This window comes from Dipteris shenzhenensis, chromosome 18 (assembly GCF_047967505.1).
Source record: "Dipteris shenzhenensis isolate YYH24624 ecotype China chromosome 18, Dip_SZ_1.0, whole genome shotgun sequence".
NCBI lineage: Eukaryota > Viridiplantae > Streptophyta > Polypodiopsida > Gleicheniales > Dipteridaceae > Dipteris > Dipteris shenzhenensis.
The window spans coordinates 31,989,351-32,007,198 of NC_141613.1; the positions used below are offsets into that span (position 1 = coordinate 31,989,351).

Genomic DNA, 17,848 nt, shown 5'->3' on the forward strand with positions numbered 1-17,848 from the left:
CATGCAAGGCCTACATGCATGTTCTACATGCAAGTCCTACATGCATGTTTCACATGCAAAACTCCTACATGCAAGTCCTACATGCAACTTCTATATGCAAGTTCTACATATAGAGAGAGAATGTCTTTCAATTCCTACATGCAGAGAGAGAAGCTCTCTGCCCAACATGTAGCGAGAGAATATCTTACAATTCCTACATGCAAAGAGAGAAGTTCTCCAACTTGTATAAATACCCCATAATGGAATGAAGCCCACACTATTTCGAGCATTGTGTTGAGTTCTACTTTGGTATTCCAAGCAATTGTCTCCAAGTGTCCATGCTTCCTTACACTCCACGTCCAAAAGCACGTCCTAACCTTGCAACTCCTCCTAACTTGCAACCCCTCCTCTCCCTCTCCTCCTCCCAACTCCTCCTCCTCCTCCTCCTCCTCCCTTCCTCCTCCCTCCTCCTCCTCCCTTCTCCACCCTCTCCTCCTCCCCTTTGCTCGTACACCTTCTTCCTCTCCCACTCCTATGCTCCCCCTAAACCCTTGACCTCCTCCATTCTCCTCCTCCCCCACGCACTTACACCTTCTTCCTCTCCCACTCCTATGTTCCTTCTAAACCCTTCTCCCTTGGATTAGTCTCTCAATCCTTGATCTCCATGATCTATGAGGGAGATAAGTTCTCCACCATGTACTCTACTAGACTGAGGCATATCCCAGTGTTAAGAATGGATAACTCCATCCATCAAAGAGGGGAATATGTTAGAAAGGACATAATCACTAACTTGGGACTACGGGTGTCATCGTCCTCGACTTTATGTTATCACAGTCTTCAAGAACAACAATAACAGTCACCCAAGAGTCTAAAAATCTAGATTAAATGAAGGAGGGGAGAAAGGGGGGGAAGGAAAAGGGTAGGCAAATGTTATCAGTAACAAACAAGAAACACTTAAGCTGCATTGCAAAAACCAGTAAGCTGATCCCAATGTAGGGATTTCAAATAGATGAAAATGGATTACAAATGTTCCTGGCCATTATTCCAAAAATATGCATTGTTATATGGACAAACCCACATTCCAACGAGGATGTAGCTATGTGGCATCTGAGATGACCATGAACCCTTGTTGATAAAGCATGCAAAACAACCTTAAAATTTATTAGTTAAGGATCTTACCCTCAGCAAAGCTACCCATAATTTTGTTTACTTTGTGATGATCATGACACTAGAATAGCAAATGAAGGCAACAAGGGACGCGAGTGATTATAAAAACAAATTTGGACCTAGGGATAACAAAAAACTGATGATGTACGTAGTATACAAATAGACACATATTCGGAATTGGTAGAGTATGCACACAACTTGAATACATGGTCATCATTCATGTGATTTATGATGAGATACATCCATTGAAGGCAACTCTACGAGACTGTAAGTGAGTGGATTAGTCGAGGACTAGGAGTATCACTGTTGGGATCATAGTAGCGAACAGAGGTATAGGACAATAACTCATTGAATAGAGAGAAGGGAGGGAAGCAACATCATGCAGACAAAACATTTCCCCAAGAAACCTCTTGGTAAAAAATAACACAAGAGCAAAGCGATGACGCAAATAAGCTTGTAGGCCATCAGATATGGCAGATACTGCGCACCCATGTAAAAGCAAAGAAAGGAATCCAATTGACCATGTCAAAAGTAAGAACTCAATGTTGAATCTTATTATCCAAACATAATGACATCATAGACAAGAAGTTAACGAGATATATTCACAAACCGGATCACTCTGCTTGGTAAAACTATAGCATACAAAGTTGGCAAAATAGAAGGCGATGATGATCTGGCATCAATCAAAAGAGCCAGAGACTACCTGAAGGAATCGGCCCAAAAAAAATAGTTCACCGTGGAGGTGATATGGAACAAGAAAGATCCCAGCCAGAGAAGACAATGAAGGGACCAACATAGACCAAACCTGAGACATTGGGGGAGCCTTGTCACCCACACATGAGGATTCCACCATCTTATTTGAATGTTTGGCATCAGAGGAAGCTATTAGGCTATAATAGGTGGAATCAATATCACCAGCCAGTATGGACGAAGAGCCAGTAGATAGGACGCCATCATACCTAGAGTGAGACAAGGAATATAGTGAGAAAAAGATGACATTTATAGGTCAAGGAGAGACTATGCAAGGGGAAATAATATTGGGAAAAGTGTCACTAAGATGATGATAGCAAGCAGGGAGACTCATGCTCATCTCCATACTCTTACAAACATGTCAGCTCATTCGAACACATAGATAAGTGTAAGAGTGTTCTTGAGACTTAAGATAGGTAGCTTACCTCCAAAATCAAATTGTGTGTGAAGACTCAGTCAAGAAGTAAGTGCATGTGTGAAGTGTGTGCATCTCTCTCTCTCTCTCTCTCTCTCTCTCTCTCTCTCTCCACACATGCACATGCTCGCGGGCACAGCATGCACATGCACACATGCATATATATATTTTTCTATATAGGTAAGTACATCATAGTATTAACACGATCCACACCTTTCTATTCTTTTACATGCACACAAACGTGTGCTATAGATAGATGCACAATTTGTGGGCAAAAATGTACTACAACTAATGAGCATATGCTACTTATAGTTTCAAGTGAAAAACATAAGCTACTTAGCAAAATAGATTATGTTCCCTCTTTCCATGTCCATATAGATTCAAGAATCATGTAATATCAACCTAGTGACTAGCAACCATTGCTTTTATCTAAACAAATTTGAAAGTACATACCTTTTAGAAGACCCACAATGGAGACGTATATGGCTTAATTATGACATTTCTTACATTAGATTGTCATAACATAAAGTTTATTAGACTTATATGGCTTACATTATCACATTGTTGACATTAGATTGTCATAAAATGAAGTGTATGTTTTGGAGCTATTTTACTTTTGTGATCAATTTGAAGCTTTAGCTACATTTAGAGTTCACTATGAATTATTGTACTTTTTGATGCTCATATGAGACCACTCTCTATAATGGTGTGCTTATATATTACAAATGAAGGAAGACTTGAGGAATATCTCATTCTTATTTGGGACAATGGGCATTATTGCACGTCTCTTTATTTTCCCCATAAAAAGAGTACATGGAAAGGCTTGTGAATCATTCCACCAAGTATCTTTACCTCACACATCCACACTGACATTGAAGAATGGAAGGCTTCCAAAGGTGATTAAAAATTATATAATGCACAACCACCAAAGAAATAGTAGTGCTTTCTCCACTTTACTTTACATAATATCAGAGTCCCACCTTGTAAAAGAATATACATTTCACAAGTCCATTATCACTTTAAAGATAAATGAGTTCCAAAATGTATTAGCATGTGAGAGTACGATTTCGTTCAACATTCTTACAAAAATCTATGATGTTCCTTATGCTAGGTTATATACCCCTACACACAAGCATTTGTCCATGTCTTTCGTATGGTGGAGGACCACTTTGTTTAACACGAATATGGTTGTGGCAAATCCACCTTAAGGAAATGAAATACCAATGTAGCACAAAAGACCACTAGCTTTGATTTACAAAAAAAGAAACTATAGAGTTATTGAAAGTTATTGAATGTGAAAAGGCTAAACGGTTTATAAAAAATTTACACAGTCAAGCTCTCCTTTCCATCCTTCATTCTTTTTGGTGGTTGTACCCTACCCCATAAGTGAACTCCTAAATTCAAACGTAAAAAAATATTTAAAAATCAAACATTATTAAGTAATATGCTCCACCTCGAGCGACAAATATGCCAATATAGTTTTATGCTAGAAGTCATTGTCTCACAATCCCATCCCAATGTGTAAAAGAAATAAAAGCATGAGGCTATTGCATTATATCAAGGAATAAATAAAGTGGGAATGTTGTACCATCTAAGGAGGCAACATGTAAATGTTAGCCTATGGCTAATATATATCTATCAATACATAGCTTCAAGATATAGATGCGCACATGCATCATTCAACATCATAGCAATGGTTGTACCCTAGCATTCTTGGGGCATTCCTATGTGATGATAACATCTTAAGAACTCGAACTTCACACCATCTACACGAAGCACCCTTAACATAATTGTCATTTATCCTCTTAGAGCAAAAGATTATCTCTAGTGATGAAACATTGATGGCATCCTACCTCCACCTGCCTATCTATCGGCATGAAGGGTCACATTGAATAAGATTAAATGATATAAATAACATGTTCCTAGGTGATCTTATAATTCATCCCCACATTGGCTACATGAGTCCAAGGAGATATTACATAAAGAAAGCCTAACACAATTGTTTGTCCTTCTGTAAATGATTATTAAATAAAATGCACAAGCCAATTGCCAAAGTATAACACTTTATAGTATAAAGATTGTGGACATATTTAAAAACAAATTCTTACGCACATTCACCTAGATTACATGCAAACAATAAAAATTTTATAAACTTAAAGAAAGATCGTAAGAAAGATTGTGGACATAGTTAAAACATACACACACCCAGATTATTGTATACAAACAACAAAAAACATAAGATCAACTAAAGCATGAATAGATTATGTATTAAAGATCTTGTAATGTATCCAAACTCAAAATTCAAGGGGGGGTGGGGTAATTAAGCACCAAGGGTGGATGTAAACATATGCAAGGTTCTATGGATGTGGTTATAGAGTGATATATGTTTTGATGAGACATTGGTCCACTACCCATGCTAACATGTGTCATAAAATTATTTGAAGCCCACTTTGACATTGGGGGTAGATTGCTGGAGAGTTGGCGTTGAGAATAAGATAAGATAAAAGGGACCCCTTACATTATGTGTTTCCCACACATCAATTCAAACTTCCTTTTACCATGTGGAGGTGCTAAAATGGAGGTGCTTAATGCAAATGGATATCCTTCCATTATGGGGAGGCAAAGTGCAAATGGATATCCTTCCTTTGTGCTTTTCCGGCACATCAAACTAACCTTTTCCCTACCATGCGGAGGTGCTATAAAGCTGCTATAATTCCTTGGCCTTGCACAAGTTTATCTCAACAGTCACACACATGGGGGGGGGGGGAGAGAGAGAGAGAAGAGATGAATTATTAATTAATTGTTATAGGCATTGGGAGAGCTTGCTACATTACTCACTCCTACTCTTTAAGAAGAGCAAACCCATGAGCTAGTGCATGGCCCCATCAAAGTACTTCATTGGAAACTTTGTGGTTGAAAGCAAACGTTGTAGCATATGCAAGTACTACTAGTAGTAGCAAAGCCACGTGGCTAATGATGCAACTCCCATGGTGGGCTATGGATTCTAAGAGGCTCATGGAACATGCTCACTGGTCACATGCAATACACGTATAGGGCATTACGGATGACACTTGTACAAACGAAACACTTGTGAACCATGTGTAGACCACCTATGGTGGCAAGAAAGGCATTCGGTGGGCATCGTTGCACTACAAACGTTAACTTAAAAAGTGTGATGGTGGACACACAAAGAGAATACATGCCTTGACATTCAATATATGTCCTTCTATAGTTACAAGGATATACTTAATAATTACATTTTCACAACTTTTTCATCTTGTCACATTCGTTGTAGCATTTAATTGTCCTTCTAGTAGTTAAGGGCAGGTGAGTGTGCTCCCATGCCCCATGTGAGTTCATGTACTACAACAAGTGGGGTGGCTACCTTTTGGGGCTTAGTGCCTCTTGGCCTGTGGATACTTTGATGCGATTCAAGTTACATGGAATGGCATTGCCATCCTAGCTGATGGCCATAGTTAGTTAGGGATCACCTTTGTGCTCACATGTCTTTTTCACATATTGGCACAGTGGGGGCAAAGTTCACGATGCTTACTCTAGCCTTTTTTGGACTTCGGTTGGAAAAATTGGAGGTTTGAGTGGTAGGTGCAATTTTGCAAAGTGCGTGGTAGATGAATAGGGATAAGAGCAGCTTCATCTACTTTGCTTGGGAGGTGTAATACTAGCATTTTGATGTGGATTGGAGCTCTGTGCCACCAACGCGGTGACGACTTCAACTCGTTGCCAACATGCAGCACCAATCAACAAAACTAAGGTGATTACCTTTGCAAGTCACTCTTAAGAAGAAACATTATCAAATTTGGCAGTATGTGGTTGGTTTGCTTGGGCTAGTTGATTCTAGCACGGCAATGCCTAGTTGACAACTAGTATCACTTGTTAGGGAGTAGCCCCAATGTCTATTGTGATTGGAGGGAATGAGTGTTGGGGATACCTCTAATGGCCACCATTGGTTGTGCTTGGGGAGGTCCAATTGTACATAGAGTGGTTGTTGAAAAAAGGGAAATAACTAGGGAGCATTAGGTGCTCCTGATAACCTAGAGAGGAAAAAAGGGACCATAAACAAACATGAGTTAGTTAACTAAGTTGTTAAGGATGACCTTGAGGAAACCTAGAGAAGTCCCTTGTAGGGTAGCCCAAATATGTATGAAAAGTTTTTTTTTTTGGTGAACTACTAATTTATAGCGAGAACACTCTACTTGGGGCTTATGTCTTTGGAGGGGAAAAAGAGGATGGCTTTTTCGATGCTTTTCCCTTGGAAGAGCATATTTTGGATGTTTTCCACCTTAGTACATGACATGATGATCCAAGGGAAATAAGATAAGGCTATAAAGAAATGATATAATAATGAGACAGGGCTATAAAGAAATATCAGATTGATGGTAGAGAAGAAGGATAAGCGAAATACAAACTCGAGGTTGAGAGCATGAAGGGCTTACTTCCGAAGGTCGTCGCTATTTCCCCTCTATTTCTTGATATTTTCGTCCGTTTCCCATGGTGCATGTAGGAGAGCAGTAGGGAAGATAGGTCTTTCCCCTCTATTTGCCTTGTAGCATGGCACCAGCTCTGCTCCTCGGCACACCCACCCACCCAATTGAGCTCCGAGGCTCCACCGGTACCAAGTGGATGATGAGGCCAGAGAATGGAATGTGATAAGCCCTAAACCCTAGTAATGGTTTTTAAGAAGCAATATAAATATAAAAGTGTGCATTTGAACACGTAATTTTCAAGAGTCTAGGAAATTAGTGGCCACGTGGATGAAAGAGGACCGTAGATGGAGGGGACGGACGGTCACGATTTCGTCTTCTTCCCGCGCTTTTTTTGTGTCCTGCGGAGGGGGTCTCTGTCTCCGAACATTTTTTTATGGCGACTTCTGTTGATTATCCAGACCTCGCGAGGATTTTAGCTCTTGCAAATCCTTCTCCAGATTCCCTCATCTTCTTCCTCGACCGGAAATCACACAAATTTTTCAGTTTCTCGCTTCCATCCCGCTTGCATGCTCCGTATCTGCGAAAATCCCGCCCTTCGCTGCCTTCATCGCTCCCGGAATCCCGAAACTCTGATCGAAACAGCTTCCCCTCTCCGTTCGATCGACCCCAGACATGATCGGAATCCACGAGGTGTAGCAAACCGTAGCTGCTGCGTCCACGGAAGGCGAAGCCACATTTGGAAGTCAAATCGCGTAAACCTGCCGGGGCTTCACTGGTTTGGCCTGCCTGCAGACATTCTGTATCCGAGAAAGGAGACAGGGTCTTTAGATTCCCTCCGCTCTTCCGTTCCGCTACGTGCGAATTTCGGCAAAACGTTCGGTTCGTGGCTTCTCACTGATGCAGTCTTCAATTAGTTCACAATTTTCGCAGCTGTCCATTTTCCAATCTTCTCCGCATTTGAAGCTTTTGTGCCGAGCTCGTTTGTTGGTATCATCGGTGCCAGTTTTTGGTATGATCGGTGTCGGTGAGCGAGTATGTATGCTTATGATTCATAACCCCTAGTTTCGGTCTTTAGGGCTGCCAGCTTTCTGATGGTGTTTTCAAAAACTTTCCGGTTCTTTCTACAGTTTCTCGAAGTGAAGCTGTCGGAGACGAAACTCCTACAATCATGAAGTACGTAGTGGTGACCGGAGGGGTTGTCAGTGGGCTTGGCAAGGGTGTCACGGCAAGCAGCATTGGTGTTGTATTGAAGGCGTGCGGTCTTCACGTGACATCTATAAAGATAGGTAGGCGGTCCACATTGTTTTGTGGTTTTCCTGTACGCGTTTTGCGTTGAGGGCCATGGTTTTTCATGGAGAAAGCCGAGAGTCTGATTGGTCATCTTTTTCAACATTGTCTTTTTATACATTTATTTCAGATCCCTACCTCAACACAGATGCGGGAACAATGTCCCCTTTCGAACATGGAGAAGTCTTTGTACTGGATGATGGAGGAGAGGTACGTCCTTATGCATACTGGCAGTTTTCTTCCCTTTTTTTGGTGTTGTCATTTGTGATTGTTGTGACAGCCCATGAAAGGGTTCTCTATCATTGTACTGGTGTTGCAAATGATCTGGGCTGGGAAAGCTAGCTGCCCATGAGTCTTATTAACAGTTCTCTTGGAGCTATTTGTAGCTTGCTTTCAAGAATAAAACCACCCTGGCACTGATTCCTTGTGTGAGCGGTCAGGTAGCTCCACATTTTCAAACTAGCCGACAAAGGTGAATGTAGATCACGCATGTCAACGCTCTTCAAATGATTTCCCCTCCGATGCATGGATAATGAGTTATGGATATGAATTATATCATTTGGAAATTCCAGCATGCTATTTTCATGCGATGTATATGCCATTGCTGTTTTGCAGTCCATGCAATGCATAACAAACTTCACCACTTGAATCTCTGTGAGGAGGCTTTTGTGCAGTTACGACTACACGTGCCTGTATGTTCTTGTTGAAAGTCCAAATTTGCATTTGTTTTGGACTGAGCGTCTATAGTTTCACTACGGCCAAGAAGGGTGATGCTCTGATGGCAGTATGAGTTTTGCTTTTTCTTAGAACTGCGGTCATTTGGTGTATCTCATAGGTTGGACCGGCCCCGGATCAGGTCGACTAGATTTAGCCATCCGTAGGAAGACGCAAGCTGTCAACCTGCTTCTCTAGGGCTGACTTGGTTTGTACCAGATTGGACCAGGTCTGTGGTTTACCTGACCTGGTCTGGGAGGGCTGATGTGGCTGTATGGCTTTGTATACTAACTTGTATGCTGTTGGACACCTATGATTCTATTGTTTCGATCACAGTGCTCCTTTTTGGCACGGGCTATGCTCTCTAGAGTTCAGCAGGCTACAATATGTTGGCAGTACACAATCATATAAGCATGGGTCTGCATCTGGTGCGTCGTATTTATGTCTCTGAGTCCTTGCCAATTGAGTTGCAAGAAGTTGAGCTTTGAATTCTTTGGCTTAGCTACAGGACTATCATTTGTGTATGATATCAATATCTATTTGTGTGATTTCAACCTCGAATGTCTAAATATTGTGTTCGTTTGGGAGAGACTAAAATGAAATCGTTTAGACTTCACAAGCAGCTGCAGCTTGAATGAAGAGATTTGGACTGCTTTATGATTAGCCTTCTCCTTTAGTGCTAGCCTTCGTCATGGCTAAGTTTGCCCTTCACCTCCAGAGTGCCGACAGAAACTCAGTACGAAGACTTTGTATAAATGGATGCTCAAGTATGTGTGGGTGTGTGGATTTTGACTATAGTGAGATTGAAACTGCACTATGTTGTGCTTTTAGAGGATGAGTTTGGGAATGTTCTTGGATTCATCTAGGTATATGCTTTTGCCGTATTTGCGGACATGCAAATTTCACCTTGTGAAGTTTTCGTCCAAGTTGCGGCCTACTGGTATTGCGATAATTCTTTCTATCTTAAATGGTGTGTTGCCCTATCAACTAGATTTAGATTTAGATGCTCGTTTGGGAGAGACTAAAATGAAATCGTTTAGACTTCACAAGTAGCTGTAGCTTGAATGAAGAGATTTGGACTACTTTTTGATTAGCTTTCTCCTTTAGTGCTAGCCTTCGTCATGGCTGAGTTTGCCCTTCACCTCTGGAGTGCCGACAGAAATTCAGTACAAAGACTTTGTATAAATGGATGCTCAAGTATGTGTGGGTGTGTGGATTTGTATGTGTGAGAGTATACTTTTATACTATGGTCTACACCCACTATTGGGTGCTGATGATGTTAGTGGGGATGTCATAGTAGCTAGTCCTTGCTATGCGTGATGGAGTTTATGGTTTCAATCTTACGAGTGACTATCGTGAGATTGAAACTGCACTAAGTTCTGGTTTTTAGAGGATGAGTTTGGGAATGTTCCTGGATTCATCTAGGTATATTGTGTTTGTAAAATTTCAAGATATCATTGGTTATTTGTTAATTTTACTTTGCTTCTAAGTAAGATTAACTAATAACCAATGATATCTTCAAGCAGCTGTGCTGAGTAGAAGGTGAATGCGGTGTTCATATGTGTGAAAAAGAAGAGGATGCTCCACTTGGATGTTTCTGTTTGCATGAAGAAGTGACTAAGTGTTTTCATTTTGTGAAGGTTGATTTGGACCTTGGGAACTATGAACGCTTTTTGGATGTGACATTGACTAAAGACAACAATATAACGACAGGAAAGATTTATCAGGTTCACTATTTTACTTGATATGTCATCCAAATTTCAGATCCAAGTTCCAAATTGACAAGGCAAAGTATTCCCTCAAGAAGGGGAATCATTTAATCAATTTTGCATGGTAGTTCCAGCCTTCTTTTTGCAATGTAGGTTGTGCATTCCTAGATTGGGGATGTAAGATCGTTGGTGTTTTCCTGGACCTTTTGTGTTTGGAAAGATTCCAAATGGACATATGGGCATGCATTTGAACTTATTTTTGCTTAGTCACCTTCTTCCTTTCTTCTGTAATTCTTGTTTTCTTTCTCTTTTGTTTATTTGACGTATTTTAGTAAGCACTGGGTTTGCCCAAGAGACTCCGCGGGTCTTTAGAAGCCCAGTATAGCTGCTTATGCTTGGGCACTGATGATGACATAAGTGTTGCTTTGCTTGCTAAGTATGTCTTCCTTTTGTTTCTCAAAAAAGTTTTCGTTACCTCTTTTTTCTTCTCTTTCGTTTTCTCTTTTATTTTATGTGTAGATTTTCGGACATTAGAACTACAAAAAAGCTAAATTTGTATGATTGGACATATTCTAGCCTTACAAAGGTATATCATTTTGCACTGCCTTCCGTGAGTAGAATTGTAACTTGAGCCTACGTTCTTGTCTCTATACAGTCAGTACTCAATAAGGAGCGACGTGGTGACTACTTGGGCAAAACCGTTCAGGTTTTAATTATTTCATTCTTTTCCCTACAGCAATTCATTTGAGTGTATGCATTTCGTGTTCAATAGCATAGTGTGAATGCAGGCACCTTTCTGTTTGTCATCTTTTTGTGGCTGCTAAAAAATTGTGTACATCATCAACATTTATAACACATTCCTTTACCTTAATTGCTGGTGATCTGTATGTATGAGCTATATATGGTTGTGCAAATTGTATTCAGGTCATACCTCACATTACGGATGCGATTCAAGACTGGATAGAGCGAGTCTCATTGATTCCTGTAGATGGTAGCAATAAACAAGCTGATGTTTGTGTCATTGAGCTGGGCGGAATTGTTGGTAATGTGTTTTCTTTTTATATCATATGCAAGATTGGTTGACACCAAATTGCGTTGCTGGATTTTTTAATGGAGAGGTGTCAGGACTCGGAATGTTTGCATGTGTGCATGCAGTTGCTTGTTTGTTGGGGTTGTGGAAATATGGTAGGAACTTGCTTCTGGAAAATTTTAAGCTGTCTTTTTGCTTTTCTTTTCAGGTGACATTGAATCCATGCCCTTCGTAGAGGCTTTGCGGCAATTTCAATTTCGTGTCGGTGAGTTGACTTGGCAGATGTGTCTCCTGGCTGCAACTATTCGAGAGTTCATTTGTTGATGCTTTTCTGATGATTTTGTGCACTCTTTCAAGGGGTACATAAATGATGCTCATGTCTATCCATTCTTCAAAACCTTGATGAAGTGCAGGTCCGGAGAATTTTTGTCTAGTGCATGTCAGCCTGGTTCCTGTTCTCGGTGTTGTTGGCGAGCAGGTGACAGAGATCTAGCCACACTCTCTTCTACTTGGCTACTGTTGTGCGATTTTTTTTGGAGGTTACAACTGGTTAGCTCAATAGTGGCCTGGTTGCTTTTTGGCAGAAAACCAAGCCAACCCAGCATTCAGTCCGAGAGCTTAGAGCTGTGGGTCTCACTCCAAATCTTTTGGCTTGTCGCAGTGCCAAGGTAAGGATGTTCATGTTTTAGGTCAAGTGATACTGTTGTTGTCAGCATTCTTGTGTTAGAGTTTTGATCATGGTTTTGTTCATTAAGATTCTGGTCTGAACTTAACGAATGACCTTGGCAACTTTTATAGACTCTGGAACAATCCACAAAGGAGAAGTTGTCACAATTTTGCCATGTCCCGGTATATGCTCAACTTTCGATGTAGGAACATGGTTCTGTTATTCTCTGTTACAAAAGGATCAGTTGATTTTGCTAGTCTCCTCTTCACTTTTTTGTTCAATTGAACCTTTTTGATATAGGTTGGGCACATTTTTGACATCCATGATGTTCCAAATATTTGGCATGTACCTCTGTTGCTGAGAGTAAGTACGGAAAACTTTTTTGTGTGGTATATTGCTATTGCTATGCAGGCACATGTAAAGCAGCATTTTGTGATATTTATTAATTCCGAAGCTGTGCAATGGCTCATGCAATTGGCAAAAAGACTATGGGGGAATTCGTGTGCCTGATCTGAGTTGGCAATTTAATTGCTGCAGGACCAGAAGGCTCATGTTGCCATCATGAAACAATTAAACCTGAGGTAACTTATTTGCTGATTGTGATATTTGTAATGATTAGCTTCCCCCTTAGATCTGAGACTGGGTCGATGAAGTGTTTATGTCATTACAGTTCTTTTGTGAGGAAATTCACTGCCGCTTGTTTTGGGTTGTGCATATGTTCATTACCTCAGTAAGGTCATTGCAGCTGTCTCAGTTCTATAAAGTTTAAAATGCAGGTGGGAAACACCTCCAGAGTTGGGAGAGTGGACGTCTAGGGCAGAACTTGGTGATAGTCTCTCTATCCCTGTAAGTTTTCCTACCTATATATTCTGTTTCTCTGGATCATGTTGTTTTGTTTTGACAATCTATTTCAATAATCTTCAGGTGAAGATAGCAATGGTTGGAAAGTACACTGGTCTGTCAGATTCGTATCTCTCTGTCATCAAGGTCAGTGCATACTTTACCAAATGCAAACCAGTTTTTTTGATGCTTGTGACTTTGTTCATCTGGATGGTAGTCTTTAGACAGCTTTACTTTAAAGGTCCTTTACAGTCCTATCCGTAAGCTTTTTTACCTTGTGGGTTTAGGCTAGCAGGTTTAGGTTTTGCTTACAAAAAAAACGGTAGTGAAAGGTCTTTTTCTGCCAGAGTATAGTCTTAGCTGTGACACAAATCTCTCTTTCATTTATCTTGATCTGAGTAATGGATTCTTCGATCCTATTTGTGTCTTAGGTCTCATATAGCTGTAGTATTCTCGTGTTGGGTCGAGATGTATTCTTGTCCTGTGAATGGGTCTTGAATCTTTTGTCTGTGTATATGAAGGCCCTACTGCATGCTTCCATTGCCTGCTCGAGGAAACTGTGCGTGGAATGGGTGGCAGCTACTGATTTAGAGGATGCAGCAAAGGAGGAGGTGCGATTTATACTAGTGTGGTGATTGTTCATACACTTGTTTCCAAAACATTATTTAAAAATCTAACTTTTGTCATGCAGAATCCTACAGTGCATGCTTGCAGTATTGTTTCCAAAATGTGTTCTAAAAAAATTTAGCTTTTTGCATGCAGAATCCTACCATGCATGCTGCAGCTTGGTCAGCTTTGAAGGTGCGTATCAAGGGCAACTTTTTATAATGAGATGGCAAGGATTATCAAGAGTCAGAGTTTTGTGTGCTTGAGGAAGTTTCTCAATAAACTTGTGCCAGTGCTAGTCGTATGGGAATGAGGACAGGAATGAGCACTCTAAAATATACAAGGAATAGGTGGAAGCCATGCAACAGATTGTTTTATAATATTTTGGAAACAGTATAATTCATCTGCTTGCCTTAACCTAAAAGGTCATGTGAGCTGGTGTATTTTCAGCTAGATATTCTTACCTTCTTGTATTAGGGAATAGACATATTGATGAAAAAAGAGCTGGTAAGGTATAAAATCTTGGAAAAGGAGGCAGGATCAGGATTTGGAACTCTCCAGCAGAGAGATTATACCGTTGCCTTGTACCAGCCTCGTATTTGGTCGCCTTCATTGCCCGATCAAGTGTCTGTATGCATCCAATTACATTGTATTGAGGTACCTGATGTGTTGGCATGATGATTCCCTTTCAAAGGTAGCATACTTGTTTCATCCAACAGGATGGGTTGTGGGGTTGCACCTTAATTCCCAATCTTCATATGATGAATCTTCTCAGCTCCATTTCCCCCCTCTTCCAATACTTCTAGGCGATTCTGGGAGCCCATTCTTGACACCCATATCGAGCTACTATGTGCACTAAGATATTGTAGAGGACTTCCTCATTTCCTTTCTTTTTGCATTAGTTCTAGAAGCTGGGGAAAATCATTCATTTCACCTAGGACTCCCCTCTCCACACATGCATCGATTTGTAGTAGCTCTCAAAAATTTGAGCTAGATATCAGTATGAAGTGACTAGTTAGAATTTACTCTATGTGATGTGAACTTGCCTCGGGCATGACTTTTGTTTTGGTTTCTTTTGTCTCGAGGGCTAGTGCCATCAGGGCCCTCGCTCCAGCATGTATATGTAGCCATCACATCCCCACTTGTGAGTCACAAATGCGGACCCAGTGGGAAGAAATGTTGGGATTTAGCAGTCACCTTCCCACCTCTGAGTCCTCAAATGAGGACATGGGGGAGGATGACCTAGAACATTAAAAGGGCAGCATGCAGGCTGCCATGTGGGCAGCAAGAGCAGGACATGTGGCTGCATGGAAGGGCTGCCTAGGAGCAGCATAGGGCTTCTAGAAGAGGGCTTAGTGCTGGCAGCAGCAGGCTCGGCAAGCATTGCCAGTGTGAATATATAGGCCCTTGCAGGTGGTGGCCGAGGGGACTGCCTGTAGCAGGTAGGTCCTACACAGCGCCAGTTGCGGTACAACGGTACAGGTTGGCCGTACAGCAAATACTGGTCGGCTCTACCATCCTATAAAAGGGCCTGCAGAACCTCAGTGTGGCTGCAGGTCTTTGCCAAGGAAAGAAGAAAGCATATGGGGGTGCCAGCAGTCCACATCTACGCAGCACACAGGCTGCTTGTTACGCTCAAGTTGAGGCAACATGACCTCGGAAGGGTCAATCGACATTTTCCTTAAAAGGATCAATGTTTGTATTATATTTGTTGGGCTTTACGTAAATGATCAGAAAGGAATTAAAGTCAAGGTCCTTGGTGAGGGTGATATGGCACTAGACTAGGTGGATCTAAGGCTAAGGGGCCTAAATGCATGAAATGTGCCAAGGGGCAAATGGTTTCAATGATATCCCAAGAGAGGGGTAAATGATGCATTAAGGAGGGAACCTAGAATGAAGACATGTGGCATACTAGATCCATCTAGGGAATTTTGGGGCTTGGTGGAATTTGGTAAGGAGGGGCCTTCAAGTAACGAAAGTATATAGAGAGCTTACTACCACTGAGGTTGGCTGGGAGGTGAATCCGTGTGCCTGTGCTCGAGATTTGATGAAAGGCTAGGAGTCAGTAGTTTTGGATGTGTCATTTTGGTATCAGAGCGTGCAGGTGGATCACAAGAGTAGGAGCGTGACTAGCTAGAAGAGCTATGGCCGTGTGTAGGTGTGCTGTGGTGCATCGTTGTAGAAGTCATTGAAGAGCGGCGTGTAGAGGCGATTGGCTGAGGTTGTGCACGTTGCTTAGGGTCGTCGTCTTTGGGCTCGTCGCTGAAGAGCAATTGTTGGAGTTGCCCATTGTAATGCTTGCAAGGTCGTTTGTTAGCAGACGTTGTTGCAGGTTTACAGCTCGGTGTCTTCAGGGCCCTTTGGCATTGCGGGGGGGGGCTAACTATTGCAAGGAGTTTATAACTCAAGAAAGCGTCGAAGATGCGTGAAACAGTACGGCTCTGGGCTAAGGTTACGAAAGTATTCCGAAAGCGAGTTTGGTGGTAGTGGTGTGTTTGACGAATTTTGCCTTTTGCGGTGGTGAGAGAGCTTGTAAGCGGTTCACATATTCTATCTGGTGACTCAATCGAGGTGACCTATGGGTCAATAGCTTTGCAAGGTTCGTGCGTTGCGATGGACAAATGGTTGTGTTAGTCTGTAGAGATACGTGCATTTTGTTGTGATCGAATATGAGGAAGCTTGGTTATATTTAGTCGTATCATTTGGACTGTGTTCACAAAGGCCTATATGGTCAGTAATAGCCAAATCGACGTCACATACTTGAATTCGTTGAAGGAGTCCCACTGAGAATGATGGAGTGGTTTTTAGGGACATGTTAATTTCGTCATGCATCAGAAATATGAGCAGGGAGCTCTCTATGCCTTCTAAAGCTCGTTGGAATATGTACTCGTTTATTTGCATATGCATTTGAGGGTTTTGAGATTGCAGGAGTTTCCCTAGCATAGGGAAAAGTGGTTTTGGTTACAGTGTAATATATGCTTGGTTAGCTGTAAATTTGGAAGTTGGACTTTCGATTTGTAAATACAATTTCAAGCGGTGTTTTATATGTTTTTATTAAAAAAAAAAACACTCATTAATCTAAATGGAAATAGAAGAAGAGGCTTCTAGGATGGATCCCGTAGAGTCGGGAGTTCGACCGACCCTGTAGGTGTCGCGCCCAGTAGGCCATACATTGTCTGGTAGAATTGCCTTATTGGAGGATGTCTTGCAATAGATTTTAGCGCAACAGTTACAAGCAAATGTAGGGCAATCTGAGCTAAGGAAAATGGTACATAGTATGTCTACTAGATCATCTTGTGAAGAGAAAGGTAAAGATCCAATGGAGCCTGAATCCAGTGTTCATACGGTCGAGCCTAGGAGGGCTAAGGTGCCTAATATTGCCAATTATAGGCCAGAAAAGTATTCTGGTCAGATGTCTGAACGCAGTTCCGATATCATAGAGACCTGGTTACACAAATGGGACGAGGTCTTCGCCATTTGTGAAATCAGGAATGATATGAAGAAAATCCACGAGGCCATCCATATGTTTAATGAGGCAGCGGATAGGTGGTGGATAAACAACAAAAAGATGGAGTGGCATCCACTACTTGGGAGGGGTTTAAAAAAGAATTTAGAAAACACTTCTTACCTCATGACGAAGCATCCCGAGCTTGAGATCAGTATCGAAACCTTTGTTAGAGAAATTTATCAGTGGCAGAATACACTGATAAGTTTAGAGAAAGTGTAATGAAAGTTTATGAATCTCTACCTTAGTCAATCCAGGTAAAAGATTTTATCTTTGGATTGAATGATCGGATCAAGATGGAAGTTCGGGCTAAGTATGCGAACACGCTAGATGAAGCAATTGCCATAGCTCTGAACTATGAGGATGCAAAGGGGAACAGACCAAGTGGGTTTGTGCAGGTTGGGACTCGGTATGAGTACGCGAAGAAAATTGGGTTTAAGAAGAAGTGGATTGGAAAAGGGAGTGCCTCACAGCCTAGTGGTCAAGCCAAGCAGGCGAAACCAGTTGAGACTCCTAAATCAAGTACCACCATTGGAATGAAAAGAAAAGTAACACCAATGGCAGCCCGAGCTTGGTTGAAGTCTTCTTAAATTCCAGAAAGAAAGAGCAAAGGGAAAAAGCGAGGAGAGAAGGCTTGTGTTTTGGATGCCTTCAGCCTCATCAGTGGAAAGATTGTCCACGAAACAAAGATCGTCGGATGGCTGAGATGGTGGTCTCAGAATGCGACGTGGAAA

At 41.5% G+C, this 17,848-nt stretch overlaps 1 protein-coding gene across 3 annotated transcripts in view; it reads left to right on the forward strand.

Moving 5' to 3' along the window:
* The first annotated feature begins 6,743 nt into the window (after window positions 1–6,743).
* Window positions 6,744–17,848, forward strand: part of LOC147891116 (uncharacterized) — a 31,276-nt gene continuing 20,171 nt past the window's right edge. Inside the window, exons 1-16 of one of the 3 annotated variants that reach the window (XM_087389977.1) lie at window positions 6,744–6,773; window positions 7,215–7,635; window positions 7,884–8,042; window positions 8,174–8,253; window positions 10,398–10,484; window positions 11,122–11,172; window positions 11,391–11,508; window positions 11,705–11,761; window positions 11,910–11,974; window positions 12,081–12,164; window positions 12,295–12,345; window positions 12,464–12,526; window positions 12,701–12,744; window positions 12,940–13,150; window positions 13,525–13,614; window positions 13,766–13,804. In XM_087389977.1, the coding sequence (XP_087246103.1) occupies window positions 7,323–7,635; window positions 7,884–8,042; window positions 8,174–8,253; window positions 10,398–10,484; window positions 11,122–11,172; window positions 11,391–11,508; window positions 11,705–11,761; window positions 11,910–11,974; window positions 12,081–12,164; window positions 12,295–12,345; window positions 12,464–12,526; window positions 12,701–12,744; window positions 12,940–13,150; window positions 13,525–13,614; window positions 13,766–13,804 (1,512 nt within the window). In that variant the 5' untranslated portion in view covers window positions 6,744–6,773; window positions 7,215–7,322. Of the gene's footprint in view, window positions 6,774–7,106; window positions 7,636–7,883; window positions 8,043–8,173; window positions 8,254–10,397; window positions 10,485–11,121; window positions 11,173–11,390; window positions 11,509–11,704; window positions 11,762–11,909; window positions 11,975–12,080; window positions 12,165–12,294; window positions 12,346–12,463; window positions 12,527–12,700; window positions 12,745–12,939; window positions 13,151–13,524; window positions 13,615–13,765; window positions 13,805–17,848 lie in introns of those variants that run through there. The other 2 variants (XM_087389978.1, XR_015542635.1) reach the window with 2 other exon arrangements.